This window comes from Nicotiana sylvestris, chromosome 10, assembly GCF_000393655.2.
Source record: "Nicotiana sylvestris chromosome 10, ASM39365v2, whole genome shotgun sequence".
Lineage (NCBI taxonomy): Eukaryota > Viridiplantae > Streptophyta > Magnoliopsida > Solanales > Solanaceae > Nicotiana > Nicotiana sylvestris.
In genome coordinates, this window is record NC_091066.1 from 111388594 (window position 1) to 111416447 (window position 27854).

Sequence of the window (27854 nt, forward strand, 5' to 3'; positions counted from 1 at the left end):
AAATTTCAATTTGAATCTAACAAACATCAAACCAACAAATTCTTACCTAAACAATAAAACAAACATGAAATAAACATAAAAAACAAACTAATTAAACTTCCATTTTGAAATCTGAAAATTAATTCAACAAAACATATAAACATGAACAAAACCAAAAAATCAAATATCTACTAACCGGATTGAACGAAATATGTACGGACTGTTTCGACAAACCTGGACCAAAGCTCGACCAAACGACGACGAACATGAACAAATGAAGCCGCGCCGAAGCAGCAACAGTAGTTGACGCGGCAGAAACGTTGCTCGAGCAGCAACACGACGACGGGGAAGTACAGGCCCATATGCGGATAGTTCAGACCCATATGACGGGCTGTTCATCATCGACGACTGGATGTAGCGAAGAAGAAAAAGTTGGTCGTCTACTTGCTGCTGCGTTCAGCAGCTATGAGACACAATGGAGCAACAGCGCGAGCTTGACGCAGCAGCAGTTGGGTCCATTCGAAGAAGGTCGATTTATGGGCAGCAGCTGTGACGAGGAAACAGCAGCAACATGGAGGAGCTGGAGCAGTTGTTGGTTGCGTCAATGGTGGACGTTCACGATGGTAAGGTCGAGGAAGAAGGAGAAGCAGCAGACATGGACGGGCTGTTGCGTGTGTGCGTGTGTGTTTTGTTGTGTATGTGTGTGTGAGTGTGACGAGCTGTTTGTTAATGGCATTTGGACGTGAGGGAGTGGGGTCGAAGGCAGCCATGGTTGTGTGCTTGAGGAAGAAGAAGAAGATAGGAGGGGGGGACGGATGACTTAGCTTGTTTTTAGGGTTTTATCTTCTTTTTTGTTGTTTTTTTTTTTTTTGTAAAATGTAAGATACTAGGATGTTGGGTTATGGACTGGGTCGACACAGTCCAAAAGATTGGGTATTTATTGGGCTTGTGGCTTGATTTGAAGAAAAGGCCCAATTCCGACTTTCTTTATATTTTCGCTCTCTTTTCTTCTTTTATTTTTTCTAAAACTAAATTATAAAAATACTTAACTTATTATTAAGAACTAAATTAAGTTATAAAAGCGCAAATTAACTCTCAATAACAATTAACGCACAATTAAGTGATAATTAAGCATAACATTGTATATTTGGACATTAAATGCTAAAAATGCAAACGATGCCTATTTTTGTAATTTTTATTTTTTTGTAAAACAAACTTAGTTACTGACAATTGTATAATTAAATCCTACATGCGAAATGCGACATATTTTTGTATTTTTAATAATTTAACAAGTAAACATGCACAGACAAACATACAAATAGTTACACAAAATATCACAAAAATTGCACATCAAGAAAAATTATTTTATTTTTGAATTTTTTGGGAGTAATTCTCATATAGGGCAAAATTCACGTGCTTACATGGTTATCCAAAATTGATTGAATCTCACTATTGACTACCTCTTTCTAAAATGCTGAATCAGAAGATGACATAACTGCTTTAAAAGTTTGAGGCTCATTTTCAAGTAAGAATGTCACAAAATCTGGTCCAAAGGAAGTAGATGTTCTTTGACATTTGCTACGCCTTGGATCTTCTATAATTGGAGTATTTTCCTTTGGTTCTTCCCGAGGTAGTTTAGGTTTTTCACTTAACGGCTCGCATTCAGTTTTATACGGATAGATGCTTTCAAAGAATTCATCATTATCTGATTCTATTACCATATTAACATAAATCTCGGGATTATCGGATTTATAGACCAAAAAATGACATGCTTTACTTTTTGTAGCATATCCAATAAAAACGCAATCTACTGTTTTTGGTCCGATTTTAACCCTTTTAGGTAAAGGAACTTGTACCTTTGCTAGACACCCCCACACTTTGAAATAATTTCAAGTTGGGTTTTCTTCCTTTCCATTTTTCATATGGAATAGATTACATTTTGCTGTGGGGTACTCTGTTGAGTATTCGATTAGCTGTAAGGATAGCTTACCCCCACAAACTTTGCGGTAATCCGGAACTTATTAATAAAGAATTCATCATTTCTTTTAATGTCCGATTTTTTCTTTCCGCAATTCTGTTGGATTGAGGTGTGTAAGGTGCAGTAGTTTGATGGATAATTCCATATTTCGAACATATTTCTGCAAACAGAGATTCATATTCTCCACCTCTATCACTTCTAATCGTTTTAATCTTTTTATTTAATTGATTCTCTTCAACACATATTTGACATTTCGATTTATTACACTCGAATTTAGGCAATACTTCTAAATTAAATAACTTCCGCAAGGTTTTATAATTGACATGTCCTAAACGAATATGCCATAAATCATTTGACTCCAATAAATAAGAAGAAGCTGAAATTTTATTCATACTGTCAACAACAATTACATTGAGTTTGAAAAGGCCCTCCGTGAGGTAGCCTTTTCCAACATACATTTCATTCTTGCTTACAACAACTTTATCAGAAACAAACACACATTTGAATCCATTCTTTACAAGTAAAGAGAAACTAAATTCTTCCTAATAGTAGTAACATGAAGAAAGTTGTTGAGCGTTAACACCTTGCCGGAAGTCATCTTCAGGAATATCTTCCCATAACCTTTAATCTTGGTTGTTGCATTATTTCCCATGGAAATCTCTTCTTCGGGACCAGCAGTAGAGTAAGTCGCAAATGCTTCTTTGATAGCACAAACATGTCGAGTGGCTCCAGAGTCAATCCACCACTCCTTCATATTTCCAACTAGGTTGCATTCCAAAAGCATTGCACAAAGATCATCAATGTCATCATTCTTCTCCACTATGTTGGCTTGTCCCTTCTTCTTATCCTATTTCGGGAGATGACAATCAGGGCTTTTGTGACCAACTTTTCCATAATTGTAGCAATTGCCCTTGAATTTCTTTTTGTTCTGCTCCTTAGTTTGTCCAGAAGACCTCTTCCTCTTCTTACTTTGTGAAACAATCTCTTTAACGATATTAGCTCCCATGATCGTTGAATTTCCCATGAGACTTCTTCTCGGTTGTTTTGTTGTCTTCCTCAATTTTTAAACGTATCACAAGATATTCCAACTTCATTTCTTTGCGCTTGTTCTTAAGATAGTTCTTGAAATCTCTCCACGAAGGAGGCAATTTTTCAATTATTGCAGCCACTTGAAATGCTTCATTCACGACCATACCTTCAGCAATAAGGTCGTGAAAAATAAGTTGAAGCTTCTAAACTTGGGTTCCCACAATTTTGTTGTCTATCATTTTATAGTCTAGAAACTTGGCAACTACGAACTTCTTCAAGCGTGCATCTTCCATCTTGTACATCTTTTCAAGTGTGTCCCATAATTCTTTCGAAGTATTAATCGCACTGCACACATTGTACAAGTCATCCTCTAAAGCGCTTAAGATATAGCCTTTGCAAAGAAAATTTGCCTGCTTCCACGCCTCAACAATCATGAACTTCTATTGTCTGGCATGTCCGCAGCAGGCACTGGAGGCTCTTCACTAGTGAATTTCTGCATACCAAGTGTGGTAAGGCAGAAAAACACCCTTTGCTGCCATCCTTTGAAGTTGGCTCAAGAAAATTTTTCCGGTTTCTCGATCGTAGGAACAGCAGTGCAGCTTGACAAGGCTATCATTGTTGCAGCAACAGTCGCAGAAGAATTTCCATTATCAATTGCCATTTCTCACTGTCAGCAACAGAAGAGTTCAATTAATGGCAAAAATCATAATAGTAAACAATACTATATTCAGAAAACAGTACGTAAAAACTGAAGTTTTTATATACTGTTACACAGAAAACGATAAGCTTTTATGTTCTTCAAATCGTTTTCTGAATTTTAATATTCTGATGAAGTTTTTATATCTTCAAATCAGAATAGTAAAATTCAGACAGAATAGAAAACCACAAAGGTTTTAATCTCTACAAACAGAATGCAGAATATAATAAAATAATTTCCTTAAGATTATTATTGAAATCTGTATTGATGTAAATAAATAAAACAATAATCTTTCTGTAAACAGAAATAGAAAGTTAGTATAAATAAATTCTGAAAATAGTATTTAAACTTCAAAATAAATTTCGAAAACGGTACAGGAACAAATCGAGCCTACTGAATACACAATATGTCCTTAAGGAAATTATTCCCCTCAAGTACCCGAAGTTCTGGAATATATCCTCCCAGGATAGAACGATATTACTCACCGGAGTGTTGGTACCAAAAACGCCGATAAACAGTGAACCACTCGAATGCTGCAAAACACACTGGAATTTTTGTGCAGAAGAAGAAGAAGATTATCAGAAAATTTTGTAAGTAAAATAATCTAGGATTTGAAGGAATATTTATAGCCAATTTGGTATTGTTTCTGAAAAGGTTTGCAACCTTTCAAAATAGCCATAGCTGTTGGAATAGGTTTGACACTGTTTCCGAACAGCCATAGTTGTTGGAAATATTGCGGGAAAATTAAACGAATTTAAATAATTCGGGAAAGAGAAATATTGGACCGGACCGGGTCGCGAGTCATGGGTGATTTGAATTTTTGTTAATTAATTTTAATTAATTAATTATATATTTGAAAAGAATTTTCTCCAAAAAATTAATCAATCAATCTTTGGTCGAAGCCGAGCGAGCGACGACTACGGCGCGAGGCTTGCCTTCTTCTTAGCTCTTTAAGAGCTAAAAGATGAGCTTCTATATATATACATAAAGATTTTCTTTCCTTCTACCAATGAGGGACAAAGTGCATTAGTAAAGTGAACTCATTCAAAATTTCACTTCCCTCCATTTCTTTTTCCACCATTTTCCATTCACACTTCTTTTGTTATTAATAACAAAAATCCAACAATAATAGTGATAGTGATAGATATAGATAGATAATATAATATAGATAGATGAGAATTTCCCAATAAGATATGAACCTTCATCTAGAAAAATAAAAATTGAGATACATTTTTAAGAAATAAAACTTACGATCTTTTCTTTAAATGGGTCGCTGTAATAAAATTTCCGTAAACTGTTGATTTACAACTAGGAAAGCATTCCTTTCGCTTTAATATCCACTTAATACTAACTAGCCACTTGTCTTAAATATACTGATAAATACATTTATGTAAATATTTTCTCTTACTAATAAAAAAAAGTCATTTCGAACATAAAGATTTCTCTGTCGCCGTTTCATGTCAGGTCAAATTTTGAGAAACAAATTTCATGGAAATTCTTGATAATTAGAATTTTGCCATAACGATGTCGCGCATGAATTCTTCGGGTGCTGCAAAACATAGAATATTTGAAATATAAATTAGTAGGTTATAGTTTATATTTGATGAAAAGAAGCACAAGTTTGTTTGCAAGATTCAATTGAAGAAAATGTTCAACACAATGAGGTAGAAAGTTACCTTTAGTTCGGGTGAAAAGGTGGAACTGGCCAATGGCCTGTCTAAGAAACATTTCAACTCCACTGACAGTGATTGCTCCAGCAGCCTCAGCGTCTTTCAGCAGAGTAGTCTTTCTAGGTGTATAAACAGCATCAAACACCACTACATAATCCTTCAAGCTTGCCTACAAAACCATGATTATACTTGTGTACATATAAAAAAGCAAAGAAAATGATTTGAGAGAGATATATACCTCGGAAACAGGTATCCTATCTTTATTTGGATGCATTCCTATAGGTGTTGCATTGGCAAGGATCGCACCTTTCTCAGGCTGAAAAGAAGCTAATTTCTCAAATGGCAGAGCTTCACCAGAAACTGCAGCAGCAAGAGCCTTTGCTCTATCAAAGTCAATGTCAAAAATCACAATTTCAGCTCTCCTGCTCTTCGCTCCGAATGCTAATGCTCTTCCTGCACCTCCAGCACCAACCACCACAAACAGTTTACCCGCAAGTGGAGAAGGAAGAAAAGCTGCTCCATTTGTACGCCCATTTACTATATATATATTCATCAGTTAGTCACCTTGAATATAATTGCTCAAGCGAAACTAAGCTCTATCTAGCCAAAAGGGAACACACAGCAGTCAGAAGAAAATGGTCTAATAACTCTGTTCTACCTTTCAAAGCATCCTCAATGGCTGTTATAGAAGCCTCACAATCTGTGTTATAACCAATTAGCTTTCCGTCGCAAGGCCTCCGTATGATAGTATTTACAGCCCCTATAGACTAATCAAACATCACGAAGGTAAATTAGGTGGGAATGCAGAAAATGGATTATTGTGCTTGACATAATCAAAAAAAAGTCTCTTGACATGAATGCAAAACAATTTTTATTTTTAAGTACTCTTTGAACCGAAAGGAAAAACAATGGCAACTTGTATTAAAAATCTTTGTGCAATAGCTAGTAAAAGCTTATCCAGTTAGAAGGGACAAACCACTAGTACTGACAGCTTATTTACAATATACAGAAAAGGAAATCGATATCTGCCCATATTTTTCTTGTCTTAATTCCGCAAGAGTCATCTAGTATTAAACTAAAATAGAGTATTTTTCTTATCGTGAATCCAATATCATTAAAGTTTACAAGCTTTTGCTGCACCTGAATCTTCTAAAGTGTCATTACTCAGGCCAAAAAAGAAAAATCCCCAGGACATCGAAGTCCAGTTATGTCAATCATTTTGTTCCATAAAGATACAGTTGAAAGTAGATTTACATACGAACCTTAGCCAGTGGATCGACTTCATCACAAAAACTCACCACTGCTTCCTTGTAAGGGATCCCAACACTACAATTCATAATATAATAGGAACATATAAGGACCAATATCTCTTGACTAAAAGTTGCGTCCAGTGATTTTCTTAGAGAGTGAGAGCTCAATGATTAGTGCGTGACATACCTGAAACCAGCAAAGTCAGGACTTGAGTAGACCCTGAAGAACTCCTTAAGATCATCGACAAACATTGGAACATAAATTCCATTGTACCCCACATGTCTAAATGTAGGATTATGCAAAATAGGTCCTTTACTATGACCCACTGGTTTAGAGATGAGCCCAAACACTTTAGTATCGGTATCCATAAAATCAACTCCATAGGCTTGTCTAAGGCTGCCGAGAGTAGGCAGACCAGGCACAGCATTACAATCAAGAGATCCATATACTAGAACACTACCAAATTTCGGGCCCAACAACTGACTTATGAGACCTCTTTCCCCAAGAGAGTATGCAATAAGTGGCACCTGCAGATAGCAAGCTGATTTAACATCAGCTCAACTTAAAGATAAAAATAGGTAAACAATTAATGAAAATAAGCAGAAGCTTTTTCCTTGTTTCATTGTTAAACATTAGCTTTCAAACTAAAAAATACATGGAAAGCAATATAGGGAATTGCATTGTTTATCCAAGTTTCATATCTTCTATGAAATAGGAAAGTTGTTTCTAAACTTAACTCCAAGATATTTTGTTTTATTTGACTCAAGCAGATGATTTAACCAGTATGAATATGTCAAGTGTCCTCGTCTAATTCTGAGGGAACAAATTTATGTAATTTATCTATTACACAATGACATGATCCCTGTAAAGGGAAAAGACATGAGTATCAATTAGAACCAATACCTGGCAATGCGAGAGCAAGTGAAACATTTTCTCTAGTTCTGTAATGTCATTTGCATTTGTAACAATTTTGAGGATATCAGCCCCAGTAGATTGCATGTGTGCAACAACTTGGCTGAGGTCTTCTTTTGAGGTCACATTGTCCACAAAGCATGATGCAATTACTTTACAACCACTACTCCACCTCGGCTTTTCTTTTTTCGTGAAGTCACTAGCTATCTGAACAACAATACGTTGAATTAGAAGTTCATAAACTCTCTACAATACCAAAATAAATGCTCTTAGAGCCAACAAATAACTGATATAAATATACAGATATTTCTTATGTTTGTTGGATATTGATACTCCATAAAATAGAAAAATGTGGCAAACCTGGAAAGACGAGACATACAAGATTAAGGAACCAAAATTCGCATAACCAACCATAACAAGTCAATTGTGGAAAATCTACTCTTAATTCTTGTCCATCGAGGGACTTGCAGTACATAGTACGTACCTTGAGGTCCAACTCAATATAATCAGCTCCCAATTCTTTAGCCCACCGAAGTACTTCCAACTGCTTGTGGATGTGGTCATCATCCTCTTCAAACTCATTTCCTTCCCATATTGGCCTGAAGCATAGTATAATGACTTATTCAACAAACAAGCCTAAGGACAAACAAAAACTATTCCATTGCACATTGTTGTTTCTAACAAATGATTAACTAGCTTGAAAAAGGATAACTATCTATCATTTGAATATATATGCAGGGCCGGTAAAACAACTGCTTTAGACCTCATACTTGTGGAGATCCCATTTTTTGTTACACCTAATAGGTTATATATAAATTAAAAAAAGTTATGTGAAGTGAAAAGATTTGATTTCTTTCTTTAACAAATACAGAGAAAAAGAATTTACAACTGCTATGATTTCTGCGAAGAAAATTGCATTTGAAATGAATATTGTACCCGAATTTTGTAAGAAACATGTGACATATAGGAAGAAACAATTTGAAGACAATGTTGATAATGAACTCTCAAAATCTCTCAAAGAGTCTTTTAGAGTTGACTACTTTTTATACATAGTAGACAAGGCTATTTTTTACTTCAAAATAGATTTGAACAATTCGAAGCATATGAATAAATTTTAGTTTTCAATTTAGTGGTAAAAAACTAAGATAATTAGATGATGGAAATTTAAAAAACAGTGACTTAATTGGATGTTCCTTAAACATAATAATCAATCTGATATTGATAATTTAGATTTATTTTCTGAATTCAAAATGTTAAGGAAAATAGTACAATTAGAAGATAATAATTTAATTAATATATTCAATAAAAAAAGGTTTGATTCTTTTTCAAATGCCTATATTGCGTATAAACTAATATTATAACTCATGTTACCGTTGCTTCAGCGGAAACAAGTTTTTCAAAATTAAAATTGATAAAATCTTACCTAAGATTAGTAATATCAAGAGAGGTTAAATGGATTAGCTATGTTGTCAATTGAGAAATACTTATTAGGAGAACTTGATTATAAGAAAATTAATCACTTTGCATCTAAAAAAGTTAGAAAATTAGACTTCAAATAAAAAAATAAAAAAATTATTTAAAAAAAAAAACTTAAGGCCCCTCATAAAGTTTGGCTTTAGGTCACAAAATTCTCGGGCCGACCCTGTATATATTGGAAAAGAAAAGAATTGGAAAGTCAGGAAAATAAGACATCAGAAAGAAAAAAGAAAAGGGGGGAGGGGGGGAGGGGGTAAGCAGTGCTTTCTTTCCCAATTTAAGTCAACAAAAACGTTACTCTTTTAACCACTTTGTAGGTAGGTAGTGTTTTTTTTTTTGTTTTTAAGTAGGTAATGTTTACCTGAGATTTTTTTAATTTTTTTTTCAAGTGGAACATTATTTAATCATCAAACTCCCGTCGTAAATGTCTAAATTTCACTAACTTTGTTTTAAGTAACGTCCATAGTTTTTTTTACGATTGGAATATCTCTTCCTTTCCCCATTACCAAACATAAATACTAAATGGAAAAGAAACATTGCATCTATTTGGTTAAAAATAGCACGGGCTAGCGAATTTTCTGATTGGTCATTCAAAAATAGCCAGTATTTGCAAAGTTATTGAAAAATAGCCATTATTTTGCTGCAACACGGAAAATTCCAGCATAATATACCGGAGATCGGTGCACCTGTGTATGAACTTCCAGCATATTATGCTGGAACACTAACAAATGGAAAGTTCTAGTATAATAAACTGTAGGGTGCTCCGATCTCCAGTATGTTATACTGGACTGGTATATTATACTGGAACTCCAGTATATTATACTGGAGTATTTTTCCGGATTTTGAACAGTGTTTTCGTTCAGATTTATCTTTACATGAAAAATAGCTAAATTTCGATAACTTTTAAAACAGAGCTATTTTTGGATGACCATATTTTTGAATTTCTCCCATCTATTTGGGCGTGGATTTTATCAATCCAGAGAAGTTACGAACACACCATTAATTACCATTACTGTAACTTCTTAACTTGAAGCAAAACTTGTGGTCCCTTCCCCGCCCCCAACCCCCCCAAAGCCATCTTCTCATAAATCAGTTATTGTCAGGCTTTGCTGTCATTCATTTGCATTTTTTGGCGATATATAACAGTAGACTGGTAATGACAGAGAGAGCATGAAATTTTATTCAACAAATAGCACGAAAAAATAAAAGGAAAAATAAACAACAAATGAACCTTGATATATACCTGTAAACAATGAGAACAGGAAGTGGATTATTATTTAGGAGGACTTGAAGATCTTTCTGGGGTTGGAAGTTGTTGATACCATCCAGCCTAATCTCAACTAAATCTGCACCTTGTGCTTTTGCCTGAAGCATACCATGAACCAATTGCTCCACTGATGGGGCCATTAATGGAGCACAAACCATGGCGGAATTCTTCAACAATCCAACACTACCCATTTCCACAATCCAAATAAGAATCAAGAATTAAGAATCAAGAAAAGAATGGAACTTTAAGCTATTTCCCCCTCTAAGCTTATATACAAGAAATGGTAATATGTAGGAAAAACGAATACGGTTGCATTGTGGATTGGGTTGGATGAGTCCTATTTATATGCAAAAGAGCTTAATGGAAACATAATCCACTTGTAGGGATTAAAGAAATGAAGGATATATGTAATTGTCTTTGTTGTTGAGTAGGTTAGGGAAAGATAGGTAAGTAATTTAAGTATTGTGGGTTGGCAAATCTTGTTTCGGATACAAAAAGAAAAAAAAGAGAAAAAAAACATAGAAGAACCCGACAACTTTGAAAACGTGAAGGGATCAAAGATAAGAATGACAAAAGTTTGAATCACCAAAGCAAAACGGATAGTGCATTGCGTTGAAATATTAGGGGGTTGGTAGCTTCTCTCTCTGTTTGTGCGCGCGTGTAATTTTTTAAGAGTTCAATTATATAGTACCACAATTTAAGTGATATACCAACCCTGATATGAAAATTTAGCAATTGTTTGGATCAAATTAACCAAGTAGTCTAAAATATTTTTATACTCCCTATGTTCCAATTTATTCAGATTTTGAGAGTTAAACGATATCTTCTTTGATTGTGATTTTTCATATGGTTTTTCAACATTATAAATTTTTAATTATTGTGATTTATAGTATTTTCTAACGTAGTTTCCAAATATGTAATTTTCTATTTTTAAAAGAATAAAATTCTATGCCTAAACTCATGGTTAATAAAGAATTAGGCCACATAAATTCACATAGAGGAAGTAATGTCTACTTTACCTAACAAAAACTCAGTTTTCCAACCAGAAAAGTAATTTAGGCATCTCCAACTACCCCTTTATGAGAAATGGAGAAAAAAAGAATACGTAAATGTGATGCCTTTTGCCCCACACAGCAGAATCTGACCAATGCAAAAATGCAGCGAAAGGGGTAAGAAGTCAAGCAGTTATTATCTTTCTTAAAAAACAAAAGCCCTCTCTGACTTCTGTGCCCAAGTTAGGTGGGGCATATTCCTAGCACTTACCAACATAGAATCCTAGTCATATTTGGATGCTGCTAGCAGTGCAAGAAATAAATAAAAAATATAAAATAGAAGGATAATTTCACAAACCTTTCCTCTCTCGTCTTGACAAGAGGGGTTGCTCTGATGATAAGCAACTTTCAATTCCAACCAAGAGCTTGTGAGTTCGAGTTACCCCAAGAGTAAGGTAGGGAGTTCTTGGAGGGAAGGATGTCGGGGGTCTATTTGGAAACAGCATCTCTACCCTAGGGTATGGGTAAGGTCTGCGTACACATTACCCTCCCCAGACCTCACTAGTAGGATTATACTGGGTTGTTGATGTTGTTCTTTCCTCTCTCGTCTTGTAGCACATACCTCTCAAGTGGTTAAATATTAACATACCACCTTTTTATGGTTTTTATTTTTAAAAGAATGAAAAATGATCATATACGTAAGTGAACTATGTGAATTAGGACAAATATGCCCATCGTTAATAGTTTGGCATAGATATGTCCAACCCGTCCAATACTTGTTCATTCATGCCCTTAGTTTAACGGAACCATTATTTTGTCTTTCTTAAATAATTAATAACCGGACCCAACCAAAATCTACTGACCCGATCCGTTAAGACCCGACTCATCCTTATTTCAAAGATATTTTTTGGTGTATTATTTTTATTTGATTGAGAAATTGTGTGATAATCATATTTATTTATTTGATAATCGATTTTTTTTTGTTATATATCATTTCGGGAAGTAGTTATTCAGGGGGAAGGGGAGATCGACGAGGATGTCACACATTGGGGTAGGATGGATAAAGTGGAGGTTAGCATCTGGAGTATTGTGTGACAAGAGAGTGCCACTAACACTCAAAGGTAAGTTTTATAAAGCGGTGGTTAGACCGGCGATGATGTATGGGGCTGAGTGTTGGCATGTTAAGAACTCACATATCCAAAAGATGAAGGTAGCAGAAATGAGGATGTTGAGGTGGATGCGCAAGCATACTAGGATGGATAAGATTAGGAATGATGATATTCGGAAGAAGGTGCGTGTGGCTTCCATTGATGACAAGATGCGGGAAGTGAGGCTCAGATGGTTCGGGCATGTATAGAGGAGAAGTCCAGATGCTCTGTTAAGGAGGTGTGAGCGGCTGGTTGTGGAAGGCACGAGAAGAGGTAGAGGGCGGGCTAAGAAAGTATGGGGGGATGTGATGAGGCAGGATATGGCGAGGCTTCGGATTTCCGAGGACATGCACTTGATAGGAACATGTGGAGGTCAAGCATTAGGATTGTAGGTTAGGAGGTAGTTGAGTCTTGCCTTACTTCATAACTTTGTGAGACTAGTTTGGTAGGTTACTATTTCGCTTTTGCTTTGCATCTTTCTTTTGGATTTCATGTTGTTCCTATTTTTCTTATGATTTCTGTGGTGTTACTTATATTGTCTCCTTTTGTCCTTTTGTCTTCTTGAGCCGAGGGTCTTTCGGAAACAGCCTCTCTACCCTTTCGGGGTAGGGTTAAGATCTGCGTACACACTACCCTCTACAGACCCTATTAGTGGAATTTTACCGGGTCGTTGTTTGTTGTTTATCATTTCGGGAAGTAATCCTACTAAAAGTAGTAATTTATACTCCCTCCGTTTCAATTTATGTGAACTTATTTTCTTTTTAGTCCATGCCAAAAAGAATGACCCCTTTCCTTATTTAGAAACAATTTACCTTTACACAATGATTTATAGCCACAGAAAATATATGTGCCTCATTTTACACCACAAGATCAAAAGTCTTCTCTCTTTTCTTAAACTCCGTGCCAGAAATGGGTTCACATAAATTGAAACGGAGGAAGTATTTATTTATTATTTTAATAATATAATATTCGAATTAGTTTGTGCTTTCTTCAATCATTTTACCATCTATTGTTATTTTAATAATGATTGAAGAAAGCACAAACTAATTCGAATATTATATTATTAAAATAAGAAATAAGTATCAATTACTACTTTTAGTAGGATTATTTCCCGAAATGATGCATAACCAAAAAAAAAATTGATTATCAAATTACTCAAATAAATAAATATGATTATCACACAATTTCTCAATCAAATAAAAATAATATATCAAAAAAATATCTTCGAAATAAGGGTGGGTCGAGTCCTAACGAATCGGGTCAGCAGATTTGGTTGGGTCCGGTTATTAATTATTTAAGAAAGATAAAATAGTAGTTCTGTTAAACTAAGGGCATTAATGAGCAAGTATTGGATGGATTGGGCATATCTGTGCCAAACTATTAACGACGGGTGTAGACATGTGATTTTTGACCCTCCTCAAGATTTTTTATATTTTAGCATGTAAATATTTAATTTAGGCCTAATATCGCTATTTCAATTAATTTTGACTCTTTTACTTTATTTTATTACAAGAAAAATGAAAATTACAAAAAAAATAGTTTCATTAACGTTTTGTAGTCATTTTTAATCTTGAAAAATACAAAATATAGTTTTTGTTTTAACGGTCAGTCTTATTTTAACAGTTATTTTACATAAGTAGGACTAATTAATAAATTAGATCGTATTTTAGTCTCGTTCGCGGGGAAAGAATAAAATTCGGGCTCAAACGACCCATTTTTAGGCCTAATTTTCGAACCTAGCCCATAATTCCCAAGCCCACAATTTCTAGGCCGATACCCCTTAACCTAAAAACCCTACAAAACCTAGATCCCTACACTATATAAAATCAGCAGTTTGAGACCCTAGACGGACGCCTGAAAAACCTATACAGACAAACCATCTTCCATTTCAAAGACCCCCCCATCGTTTCTCTTTTCTTCTTTACAGCGTCAGCCGATAACACAACCCTTTTCACCTTCTTCTTCATGAAAACAATACAAGACTTTAGAACCTAAACCTAGAGAATTAGAATCAACCGTTTGGACTGAAGACAAAAAACCTAACGCCTATATAGACCTGAGGAGACAGATCCGCCGAAATAGAGGACCCCCTGACTTCGTCTTCTTCAATCGCAGCCCTAGAGAACACAGTTGCAGTAGCCGTTTTTGGACAAGGTACAGACCCCCATCAGATTTTGGTTTTTTCCTTCTCCTTGACATTCCCAAAAAAAAACTAAAAAAAACTTCATCTTCTTCATCTTCAGTCGCTAAACACCATAGAACACGACCTTCCATGGTTTCTTCTTGAACAACAACAACCACAGAAGAACTCCCCTATTCATCGAGTAGCTTCAGTCGTCCCTCACGTAAAAAATGACCACCCTTGTACATGCCTTCTTCCGTTTCCTCTAGCCAGTTCCACCAGAAAACAACCACAACACACACATATACACAAAACCAGAAAAGGAGAGGATATAGAAAAGGAAGGGATGGGGATGAAAACAGTGATAGAACGTGAGAAGGGACAAGAACAGTCCCATATATGAAAATATTCGAAGCATGTTTGTCCAAATTCGAGTTTGGGTTTCGAGCTATCCGTTTGTAAATCCGAAGTGCCGATTCGAGGTCAATTTTTGAATTTTGTCGCGGTTCCTGCGAGTTTCGAGGTTTGGATCGTAGTTCCGTCGAGGTTTCCATTTTGATCCGGTGATTAATTTCGTTCTTTTTTCTGTGTGAAGATTCAATGTAAGATTCACTTTCTTTCATCTTGGTTTTGTTCTGATTACATGTTGTTGACTATGTGTTTTGTTTCTTCGGTAACTTATGTGAAGAGTAGTGTTTTTCTTCGATTGTCTGTTCTGATTTAGCTGTAGGATTTCTCTTTTAGAAGGTGTATTAATTGTGTATTTTGTGAAAATAGGAAGTTTTCTTAAGTCAGTTGAATAGCGTGGATACAAAGTTAGTCCTAAACCATAGGATAAATTAATTTATGAATATGTTAGTATGCTTTTAGACCCGCTTTTAATCTACCATCGTGATTGTGTATACGTTCGCGTAACATAATTACGATTCTAAAAAACCAATTCAGAGTATGCGTTCGCGCAACTTCGATCAAACGTTTCTTAATAATAAAATTGTTATTAATGGAAAACTAATTTAATTTAGTTTATATAGTCCGAGGTGTGCCATCCACAATTTAATCACTCATGGCCCTCGTATTAATATTATGACTTAGATATAAAAATAATAAATGCTCGTAGTTGCATTAGGCCCATTTAACATATCATTGTGATTGTGGACACGTTTGCGTGACATGATTACGATTTCTAAAAAACAAAACTGGAGTATGCGTTCGCGCAACTTCGATCGAACTTTTCTTAATAATAATAAAGCGTTATTAATTGTGGACACGTTCGTGTGACATGATTTTTGACCCACCAAATACACGGGTACACGTATGCGTGACCCATTTCAAAATAATTTCTTAATTAAAGGAGGGAATGCACATTGGTTCTAAAATCAGTAATGAAACAATTTTAATAAGCCAATTATGATCAAAGCGACCGTGATAGAACCACGAAACTCGGGAGTGCCTAACACCTTCTCCCAGGTTAACAGATTCCTTACCCGAATTTTTGTGTTCGTAGACCATAATTGAGAGTCAACTTCCTCGATTCGGGATTTTAAACCGGTGACTTGGGACACCATAAATTATCCCAGGTGGTGACTCTGATCTTCAATAAATAATCCCGTTTTGATTGTCCCTTAAATTGAAAAAAACTCCCATACTTCCTTCCGAGGGTTAGTAAAAAGGAGGTGTGATAGCTCTGACGACTCTGCTAGGGATAAGAACCCCGAACTTCTGGTTCAGGGTTCAAGAATTCGAGCTTGTTAATATGATTTTACTTGACTTCATTTATTGTTAATATTACTGTATTCTGTGAACCTTTTGTGCTAACTGCTGTCTATTTATCGCTTTGATATTATTTGAATTGTATATAATTGTCTTCTTACGGCACCCCTCTGAGTCTTCTGAAAATAGTGCACACGTTTACGTGGCCCGCTTTTCTATAAAAGTTATCCCAAATAGAACGAGGCTGAGCCAGCAACAAGGCCGGGTAGACTTTAGCGCTCCTGGTACATTGCCCCCTCTTCGGCTCGAGTTATCCGCTCGGGTAAGCCAGGTCTAGAACACAACCCCAGGTTTTAAACCTAGAAAATACAGCCTCATGTCGGATCCCTAGTAGGAACGTTTGTTTGCATCATGTGCATTTGACTTAGGGGACTCAACATAGGAGTTGGATCCATCTAGGACAGGGGTATCCAAAATAATAGACCATCCTGATGCATCCTATGCGCTACATGTTGTATTTTTCAAGGGTAAAAGGGTCATTTGGCAGACCAATGATAATTGAGAGCGAATGAAAAAAGAAACAAAAGGAAAAAAGAGAGGGTGAAATGTGAGGATAAAGCGAGTAGCGCCCAATTATGTTTTCTGTCACATTTTTGTAAAGAAAAAAAGAGATTGAAAATTCAAAAAAAAAAAAAGATTTTGCACTTTTTCATCATTTTCCGAAAATCAGAAAATCAAAAAAAAAAGGAAAAGAAAATCCAAAAATAGTTTACATGTTTTTTCAAAAAAGACAAAAATATATATTTTTCTTTAAATTAGTTGTTTTTTTTATTCTCACCCGTATCCAATCTGCCCGAACTACGCGAACCCGATTCTCGTCTCTCGGGGCGAGATACGTTAGCAACCCACATAGGGTTTGATCTTCCTAGTAAATCTTAGGTTCTTGGCTTTGCGAGGTCTTAGCCAAATGTTGCATTTCTAGCCACCTTTTGGTCACATAAGCCATTTTGCAAAAATAGCTTCAATCATGTCTTGCATGTGTCTAATAGGGAGTGTTAATATCTCACATAGTGTTGGTTAAAGTTTTCTCATACAGGTGTGAGTTTACTTACCGGAGTCTGAGCATGACAGACGCCCGAGGACCATCCAGTCAGGATCACTCATTCAGGAGTTTGTTTGAGGAGATTTTCTTTATGTTTTTAGTCTTTTGTTCTTTTTTATGTCATCTTTTACCTTCTAGTTTTGTACAGTAATGTCGAGTCTTTTAGGTGATGTTAGAGTTTGTCATAGTCTAGTTAAGTTTGCCGAGTCTTTTGTTATTGTATTCTTATTTTGTATTTGGAAATGTGTTACAAGTCAAAAATCCAAAAAAAAAAAGAAAAAAAAGAAATTTTTCTTTTTATATTTCCGTTAGAAGTTTTCTTTAGAATACTAATTCTAGGAATAAAAAAAAATTCATTTGACGTGGTTTTTCCTTTAGGCAATTAATATCTAGAACTTAAAATAAATATTGTTTTTATATTTCCTTTAGTACATTAAGACTAAATATTCAAAAAGAAAAGAAAAGAATTTTCTTTAGTACCTCTTTAAAAAGTTTTCTTTAAGGTATTAAATCCAAAAATCCAAAAGATTTTCTTTTGAGGGCTTCTTTGGGAAACTAACGAAAAAATAAAAAATAATTTCTTTTATTTTCACAAAAACTTTAGGATATTGTACATAGAAGAAAAAAAAATATACTTTATCTTTTTTTTATCTTTAAAGTTTCTTCCTTAGGTAATCAAAAACTGAAATCAAAAAATATTTTTTATCTTGTTCATTTCTCGTTTTGGAACCTTTCTTCAGGGATATCAAGTGAAAATTCAAAATACTCTTCTTTGGTTTATTTTTTTTAGATTTCCTTCCTAAAAAAAAGTCAAAAATATTCTTCTCTTCTAGGATTTTTCCTTAATAGAGTATTTGTTTCAAAAATAAAAACAAAAGAAAAAAATCCATTAAGCTTGAGTTTAGAATATCTTATAGAACATTAAGTCTAGAAAATTCAAAAAAAAGTATTTGCTTCTTTTATTTCTCTTTTCTCATCAGAGTAGTCATTAAGGTAAAAAGAAGGGGAAAAAGAAAAAAAAAAGAACGTTAGTTTGTTTACTTTATTTTCGTTCTTCCCGTACTATGCAAAGATCTGATTCATGCGGCGTCATGATACATAGTCAACCTACATAGGGTTCGATCGAATTATTTTTTTAAAAGAAAAAGGGAAAAAAAAGAAAAAAGAAAAAAAGAGAGGTGAAATTAGGGGATGTGAGGTGAAAGAGAGGAAAGAAAAGAGTGATAATTAGAAAAAAATGAAAGAAAATGAGCAAGCCAAGAAGTGCCAAAACAAAAAATAAAAGAGAAGATTGAAATAAACAAAATTGGGATGATGCCAAGTGACCTTGTGACCCTCGAAGTCATTCTAGAATCGTTAATTGTTGCTAGGTGCATTGCACGCAATGTGATATTTTTAGCTGTTAAATGGCCTAATGCTAACAGGATGATACCATTTTGTTCCTTTTGTTCATCTTCATAGCAGAAATGTGGTTGTTTTGTGGTTCTTAAAGTGGTAACTCTTCTCTACAACATAAGGTCGAAAGGCAATGGCAGACGGCAACAGAATCGAGTCGGTTGATACTGGTGCCGCAAAGCAATTGGTTGAACATGGCAATGGGTTGGTTGAAGAGGTAAGGAAGTTAAGACACCACCACCTAGTTTCATTAATGTGTTGTAGTCATTTTTAATCTTGAAAAATACCAAAAATAGTTTTTGTTTTAACGGTCAGTCTTATTTTAACAGTTATTTTACTTAAGTAGGACTAATTAATAAATAGATCGTATTTTAGTCTCGTTCGCAGGGAAAGAATAAAATTCGGGCTCAAACGACCCATTTTTAGGCCTAATTTTCGGACCTAGCCCATAATTCCTAGGCCCATACCCCTTAACCTAAAAAACCCTACAAAAATCTAGATCCCTACACTCTATAAAATCAACCGTTTGAGACCCTAGACGGACGCCTGAAAAACCTATACAGGCAAACCATCCGTCGTTTCAAAGACCCCCCCCATCGTTTCTCTTTTCTTCTTCACAGCATCAGCCGATAACACAGCCCTTTTGACCTTCTTCTTCATGAAAATAATACAAGACTTTAGAACCTAAACCTAGAGAATTAGAATTAGCCGTTTGGACTAAAGACAAAAAACCTAACGCCTATAGATACCTGAGGAGATAGATCCGTCGAAATAGAGGACCCCCCTGACTTCGTCATTTTCAATCACAGCCCTAGAGAACACAGCTGCTGCAGTCGTTTTTTTGGACAAGGGACATACCCCCATCAGATTTTGGTTTTTTACTTCTCCTTGACATTCCATAAAAACCCTAAAGAAAAAACTTCATCTTCTTCATCCTTCATCTTCAGCCACTAAACACCATAGAACACGACCTTTCATGGTTTCTTCTTGAACAACAGCAACCACAGAAGAGCAGCTTCAACCGATCCTCACGTCAAAAATGACCACCCTTGTACATGCCTTTTCTTCCGTTTCCTCTATCCATTTCCACCATAAAACAACCACAACACACACACACACAAAACCAGAAAAGAAGAGGATACAGAGAAGGAAGGGATGGGGGCGAAAACAGTGATAGAACGTGAGAAGGGACAAGAACAGTCCCATATATGATAAGATTCGAAGCATGTTTGTCCAAATTCGAGTTTGGGCTTCGAGCTGTCCGTTTGCAAATTCGAAGTGCCGATTCGAGGTCCATTGTTGAATTTTGTCGCGGTCCCGGTGAGTTTCGAGGTTTGGATCGTAGTTCCATCGAGGTTTCCATTTTGGTCCGGTAATTAATTTCGTTCTTTTTTCTGTATGAAGATTCAATATAAGATTCACTTTCTTTCATCTTGGTTTTGTTCTGATTACATGTTGTTGACTATGTGTTTTGTTTCTTCAGTAACTTATGTGAAGAATAGTGTTTTTCTTCTATTGTTTGTTCTAATTTAGCGGTCGAATTTCTCTGTTAGAAGGTGTATTAATTGTGTATTTTGTGAAAGTAGGAAGTTTTCTTAACTCAGTTGAATAGCGTGGATACAAAGTTAGTCCTAAACCATATGATAAATTAATTTATGAATATGTTAGTATTCTTTTAGACCCGCTTTTAATCTACCATCATGATTGTGTATACGTTCACGTAACATAATTACGATTCTAAAAAACCAATTCGGAGTATGCGTTCGCGCAACTTCGATCAAACTTTTCTTAATAATAAAACTGTTATTAATTGACCACTAATTTAATTTAGTTTATATAGTTCGAGGTGTGCCATCCATAATTTAATCACTCATGGCCCTCATATCAATCATATGACTTAGATATAAAAATGATAAATGCTTATAGTTGCATTAGGCCCGTTTAACATATCATTATGATTGTGGACACGTTCGCGTGATATGATTACGATTTCTAAAAAATAAAACCGGAGTATGCGTTCGCCAACTTCGGCCGAACTTTTCTTAATAATAATAATAAAGCATTATTAATTGTGGACACGTTCGCGTGACATGATTTTTGACGCGCCAAATAAACGGGTACACATACGCGTGACCTGTTTCAAGATAATTTCTTAATTAATGGAGGCAATGCACATAGGTTCTAAAATCAGTAATCAAACAATTTTAATAAGCCAAGTATGATCAAAGAGATCGTGCTAGAACCACAGAACTCGGGAGTGCCTAACACCTTCTCCCGGGTTAATAGAATTTCTTACCTAGATTTCTGTGTTCGCAGACCATAATTGAGAGTCAACTTCCTCGATTCGGGATTTTAAACCGGTGACTTGGGACACCATAAATTATCTCAGGTGGCGGCTCTGATCTTAAATAAATAATCCCGTTTCGATTGTCACTTAAATTGGAAAAAACTCCCATACTCCCTTCCGGGGGTTAGTAAAAAGGAGGTGGGACAACGAAATATATGTCCTAATTCGCATAATTCATTGACATATATGGCCTTTTCCGTTAAAAGAATATTATTTGTATTATGCCTCTTATTTGTCAAGTTTACTAACCTATTTCATTAATCTTTTTACTGGATACATGAATTTAATCTATTCATGCCACTAAACCTTTTAAGAATTTATATATGCTAAAATGATGGTAATAAGAAAATTTTATAATAGAAAATAATTTACAAGTTTTTAGCCTTATTTATCTAAATTTGTTTTTGGTAATAAAAATCAACAACAATAATAACATACCTAGTATAATCCCGCATAGTGGGGTCTGGGGAGGGTAGAGTGCACGCATGCCTTACCCCTACCTTATGGAGGTAGACATGCTATTTCTAATAGACCTTCGGCTCAGAAAAGTATAGGTATCACAATAATAGCAAGAAAACAAGACGGTACAACACCGAGAAACCATGTAAGAACAACATACAAAACAAGATAATAAGATGGTCGAAATTAGAAAAACGATATGTATTCAAAGAAATATAATACCAACCAAATGCGAGATTACGTACTAACCTACTATCTTAATCCTCGACCTCCACACCTTCCTATCAAGGGTCATGTCCTCGGTCAGCTATAGCTGCACCATGTCATGCCTAATAACCTCACCCTAAATCTTCTTCGGCCTACCTCTACCTCTCTTAAGGCCCTCCAATGTCAACCTCTCACACCTCCTTACCGTCTGTACTTCTCCTCCTCACATGTCTAAACCATCTAAGCCGTGCTTCTCGCATCTTGTCCTTAATAGGGGCTACACCCACCTTGTCTTGAATAATTTCATTCCTAATCCTATCTAACTTGGTGTGCTCATACATCATATCAATATACTCATCTCTGCTACCTTCATCTTCTTGATGTGGGAGCTCTTGATTAGCCAACACTCAGCCACATACAACATAGCTAGTCTGATAAGCGCTTAATAAAACATACCTTTAAGCTTTGGTGGTAACTTCTTGTCATACAAAACACTAAAAGTAAGTCTCCATTTCATCCATATCGCCCTAATACGATGTGTGACATCTTCATCAATCTCCCCATCTCCATGTATAATAGACCCAAGGTACTTAAAACTTACCCTCCCAGGGATGACTTGTGAATACAACCTCACCTCCCCTTCCACTCCTTGAGTAGCACCACTAAACTTACACTTGAAGTATTATGTCTTGGTTCGGCTCAACTTGAAATCTTTAGACTCCAGGGTCTATTTTTACACCTCTTACCTCACGTTAACACCATCTCATGTCTCGTCAATCAGAATAATGTCGTCTGTAAATAACATGAAACACGACACCTCTTGGATGTTGTGAGTCAGTATGTCCATTGCCAGGGTAAAGGTTAAGTGTCGACCCCTGATACAACCCATCATGACCGGAAAATGGTCCGAAACCCCTCCCACTATCCTCACACAAGTCTTCACTCCATCATACATGTCTTTAATCACCTTAATGTAGACCATATGTACCTATCTAGCCTTCAAACATCTCCACAATACCTCCCTCGGGACTTTATCGTAAGCCTTTTCTAAGTCGATGAATACCATATGCAAGTCCCTTTTCCTCTCCCTATATTATTGCATCAATCTCCTAACAAGGTGAATGATTTTTGTAGTCGAACGCCCCGACACAAACCCAAACTGGTTCTTGAAAATAGACACATTTCTCCTCACCCTTAGCTCCACCACCCTCTCTCACACCTTCATAGTATGACTAAGTAGCTTAATACTTCGATAGTTGTTGCAATTTTGGATATTATCCTTATTCTTGTACAAAGGAACCATCGTGCTCTATCTCCACTCTACGGGCATTGTTTTCGTCCTAAAAAAAGATATTAAATAACCTAGTGATCCACTCCAAGCCCGCACTACCCACACTGTTCCAAAACTCCACCAAGATTTCATCTAGCCCAGTTGTTTTGCCCATGCTCATCTTACATATAGCCCTCACAACCTCCCCAACTCTAATCTGCCTATAATAGCCAAAGTCACAACGACTCTTGGGGGATCCCAAATCATCTAGAACAATGTTTCTATCCCCTTCCTCGTTCAAGAGACTATGGAAGTAAGTCTGTCATCTTCGACGGATATGCACCTCATCCAACAAAACTCTACCTTCTTCATCCTTGATGCACTTCACTTGGTCCAAGTCACAGACCTTTCTCTCTCTCACCCTGGCTAGCCTAAATAGCCTCTTATCCCCGCCTTTACCCTCAAGTTCTTTATATAAATGACTAAATACTACAATCTTAGCCGGTGTAACTGCTAACTTCGCCTCCTTCCTAGCCAACTTATACTGCTCCTTATTCGACCACTTCTCCTCCCCGCCAACGCTTTACACTAGCTTCAGATATGCCATTCTTTTGTGTTCACCTTTCCTTGGACTTCTCTATTCTACCACCAGTCTCCGTTGCGACCACCATAGTAACCCTTCGAGACCCTTAAAACCTCTCTGGTAGCTTCCTTATTCACTACACCGTCATAATCCACATTAGGCTCGCATCCCCACTACTCCTATAAGATCGCATTGTCAACAACGTAACCCCCAACTCCTACACTTTGTCTTTATTTAAGGCTCCCCAATTAATCTTAGGTTTTCCATACACCACCCTATTCCTCGTGATCTCAAGGTCCAAGACTAGGAGCCTATGAATGGTCATGAGGTTCTCGCTTAGGACGACCTTGCAATCCGTACAAAGACCTTTATCAAACCTCTTACAGATTAGATAGTCAATCTACGTCCTGGCCACCGAGCTCTAGAAGGTGACCAAGTGTTCTACCTTCTTTGGTGTCGACGTCCCCTTTTCCTCTACATGTGGGGTCAGAAATCGGGTATACGACATTGGGAGGACAACTCTATTCCCTTTCGAGAATTGGGTTTGGAAGTTGAAGAGTCGCCACCTAATGATTATAGTGCATTAGGACACTTTAAGAAGGGTTTGAGATGAAAAGACCAGAGATTAGGGTAAGGGCTAGAAATTATCCCGAGGGGAAGGTGTTAGGCACCCCTCAAGATCCACTAGTGTGGTTCCCGGCCATGTTGCAATTGTGACTTTACAAGTAAACAATCAAGGCTCAAATAAGGATTCGCACATAAGATTGCGACCAAGTTGAAAATTTTCAAAGATATGTAGAGAAGGCAGAAATTCATGAAAAAGAGATTTGAACAGTTTTACAAGAAGAGATGAAAGAAAGTAAAGGGATAGGAGTCCTATGTTTATAATTAATATGGATCACTTCAATGCAATACCCAGCGATCACTTCTCAGAAGAGGAGTCGCACGTGATATTAGCGCATCGGTCATCATATCCATATCTACCCTTCCCACCCCGTTAAGGTATTTAAACACGATCAGTCTCGTTTACTTATTGCATGCTAGTACCCGTCCCAACCTATCAGTCCCGGGGTATCAGGACTTCTAATCCTAAAGGGGAAGGAAAGGGATATAGGCATATATGGGGTTCAAAGGTTAAAATTCTAATTGCGACATACAAAACAAGTAACAAATATAAGGATGAACAAAACAAATAGGTAAGGCTCAAGTAAACCCCTTAACCAAACAAACACTTTGTTTAGCATGTCTTAGCATATACTGATTTGGTCTTAAGTTAAAAATTAAGCGGCAAGCGGACTAGTTCAACACATACATTTAGATAGAAAGTCTACATTAGGCAACTCGGATTCGATTGTCAGAGATTAAGGTATTTCAAGCGAGTGATTTAAAAGGTACTGGTTTTAGGAAAAAGTAGTCTAATGCAGAGGAGTTTTGAAAAAAAAGTATGGACTGCAGTAAAAATAAAACACAAAAATGATTGTGAAAGAGTTTTAGAGATAGAAATATCTAAGGAAAAGGTAAGTTGCAACTGTTTTAAAAGACAATTTCAGGGTCTGAGTAAAACGTTTAGACAGAATGTTTAGAAAGAAACTGTTTCAGAAAAAGATGTCAATTTGAGGGATTTAAAAGCATACTGAGTCAAGAGAGTTTTTGTCAAAGAATTAAGACTTCTGAAATCATTGTTGTATTAAGACGTTAAGGACCAGTTAATAGATTATTATTACTTTAAGCGAATCAGACGAGTTTGATGCTGATCCTATAGGCATGATATCTATTTTGATTTTTTAAAACCTGTTATTGAACTTGTAAAAGGTGATTGGGTTAATTAACCCTATAGTTTGCCTAATGCATATGCATAGCATGATCTCTATATGCATTGATTACATGAACGTTAAGTCCTATAGGCATGATTTCTATGTGATTTGTAACACAATGAAGCATTAACCCTATAGGCATGGTCTCTAGGTGATGTGGAACCAGAAATATTGAACAACCCTATAGGCAGGATTTCTAAAAAATTACAATCCTAAAGCATGGTTTCTACCCCTACTGATACAAGAATGTAAAACCCCTCCCACACCCTTTTACTATATTCCCCAAATCCTTTATACAAATTATTACAGACCAAAAAAAAAGAAAATAAATACATTAAAAACTAACAGCTAGATCCGAGCAACCTAATTCAATTGTAATGTCCAACAACATGTGATTAACCAATTCCAAATTTTCAAAGCTTTCTCTTTATCCAAAGAGTTTCAAAGTTCCAAAAAATCTCAAGGATTCCCGGCATTGCTTACACTCAGGATACCATTTAGAATTAGAATAGTACAGTGCAGAACAGCCAGCCCTCAGGCATCCAAGTTCAGTGGGAGCTCAAGGGTCCCAAAGCATGGCTTACCAAAGAGGGGCAGAACTTAAAACTAGGAATGAGTGCAAAGTGAAAGAGGGATTGGGGAACCATAGCAAAGGGTGGTCATGCCCAGCCATGGGTATAGACTGGCACACCCCTGACCAATTGCTTGGTCCAAACAAATTAAGATCAGACTTTAGAAGTCAGACTTGAGTTTGGATGGTGATTAGAACACCACCAGACTTGAGTCAAGGCTCAGCACATAAAGGGGGAAGAAGGGAGTGGGAATTGATTTGAGTAAGGGTTCAAGAACCTAGTTCAAAGTCATAGGCAACAATAACAGGGTGCTGCCATGACTCAGAATTGTACTCTCACACAAAAGGGGGTCAGAGGGAAGGGACTCACATAGAAAAGCATTTACAGAAACACAAGGAAAGAAAGAAAGCATAATAGACTAAGGGTGCGGAAACATAAGGAAGGAGAGCATAACATACTAGGATGTAGATGCATAGTGCAAGAAAGCACAACATGCTAGGAGTAAAATAAACACATAGTAGAGAGGGTATTATTTAACTAGAGTGACATACCAGGTTCAAGTTTTAGAACATCAGAACAACAAAAGTAAATAAAACAGCCAGAAGTCAGCAGGATCAAAATCCAAATTCCTCTGCAAGTACTTGAGAGTTCAAAAGGAACTCAAGAATGTTTCAGACAGTAAAAGAGAAGAGGAGCAGAGTGCTCAGTATTAGAGGTAGAGTAGTAGTAGAGAGAGTTTTTGAAATTGGATAGTGTTCAATTGTAAAAAAAAGTGCTCGAAGTGTGTTTGAATTCTGAAGTGTTTGTGTGTTTGAATTCTGAAGTGTTTTGTGTGTCTGAATTCTGAAGTGTTTTGTGTGTCTTTGTGTTAAGAGAGGAACATGTATTTATACTTTGAAATCAGGGTAAGCAAGGCAAGAAAATAATCATGTATCAATTAAAATCAATCAATAGCAGAGATTCCTTTATTTAAGGAGTCCAAATTTGAACGGTAAAAGGCAAAAATTATTTAAGGAATGGGGATCAAGTAACACATTGTGCATAGCATACAAATAAGGGGTAAATACATAGGGGAGAATTTGAAATACACGGTTAAATAAATAAGGCAAGGAGTAAATCAATTAGTACATAGTAAATCAGGGAATCAGAGATTCAAAATCACTAATGAACCGAGTCAGAAAATAGGGGAATCGAAAGGTTAGAGAGGGTCTTCAAATTAAACAAGGAAAGAATCAATCAGGCTTACACAAGGAAGTCTGAAATCAGTCCCAAAATTAGAGGTTATTCTGAGTGGGAAATTCTACCTATAAAGAGTGCATAAGCTTTAAACATGCGAGGCTGGATTTAAAACAAAGAAAAGTGTCATGCAATCAAAAATCAGTGAGTAGTGGACTATAGGCAAGAGGGAATATTAGATAGCATGCAGAAGGTCAGGCAAAGATGAAACAACTTCGGGAACTCAGAAATTAGGGCTTTGAAACCAAACAAGTTCAGAGATGGGAAGCAAACAAGTCACATAACAAGTGGCCTCAAGAACTCGAATGAAACCCCAAAATTCTAGGGTTTTTACCATTAAGCGAGTGTAGAGATGAAAGCAAGTAAATCAGGTAGGAATAACAACAAAATAAGTTCAGAAAACCCAAAGGAACTTAAGACCTTAAACATTTCATGAAAACATAATAAAAGAACAAGATACAGTAAAATAAATCATAAGGAAATGGTAGAAGAAAGTATAGTAGAAGAAAAACACACAAGAATCACAGTAGAACAAATACAGTAAAAACACATGAGAGTCACAGTAGAGCAAGTAAAGCTAAAGAAACCCTAAGTCGAAGAAGATGAACGGTTTTGAAAGCAAAATTTTGAAAGAAACT

The 27854-nt window shown here is 36.1% G+C and overlaps 1 protein-coding gene across 1 annotated transcript; it reads right to left on the reverse strand.

Moving 5' to 3' along the window:
- Nucleotides 1–4938: 4938 nt before the first annotated feature.
- On the reverse strand, nt 4939–10575 carry LOC104225443 (bifunctional 3-dehydroquinate dehydratase/shikimate dehydrogenase, chloroplastic-like). The gene is made up of 9 exons (XM_009777240.2): nt 10236–10575; nt 8001–8115; nt 7508–7723; nt 6791–7131; nt 6616–6679; nt 6012–6120; nt 5592–5890; nt 5360–5522; nt 4939–5232 (listed from the first exon to the last, which is right to left on the reverse strand). Exons 1-9 carry the CDS (start codon nt 10448–10450, stop codon nt 5189–5191), a joined length of 1566 nt encoding a protein of 521 aa, XP_009775542.1. The 5' UTR covers nt 10451–10575; the 3' UTR covers nt 4939–5188.
- Nucleotides 10576–27854: the final 17279 nt, after the last annotated feature.

Bases quoted from the DNA above. Each gene is read 5' to 3' on its own strand.
- LOC104225443 (XM_009777240.2), bottom strand. From the start codon at position 10,450: ATGGGTAGTGTTGGATTGTTGAAGAATTCCGCCATGGTTTGTGCTCCA. The intron at 6,680-6,790 runs GTATGTCACGCA...TATGAATTGTAG, and splicing joins CCTGACTTTGCTGGTTTCAG to TGTTGGGATCCCTTACAAGG. The intron at 5,891-6,011 runs GTAGAACAGAGT...ATATATATATAG, and splicing joins CATTGAGGATGCTTTGAAAG to TAAATGGGCGTACAAATGGA.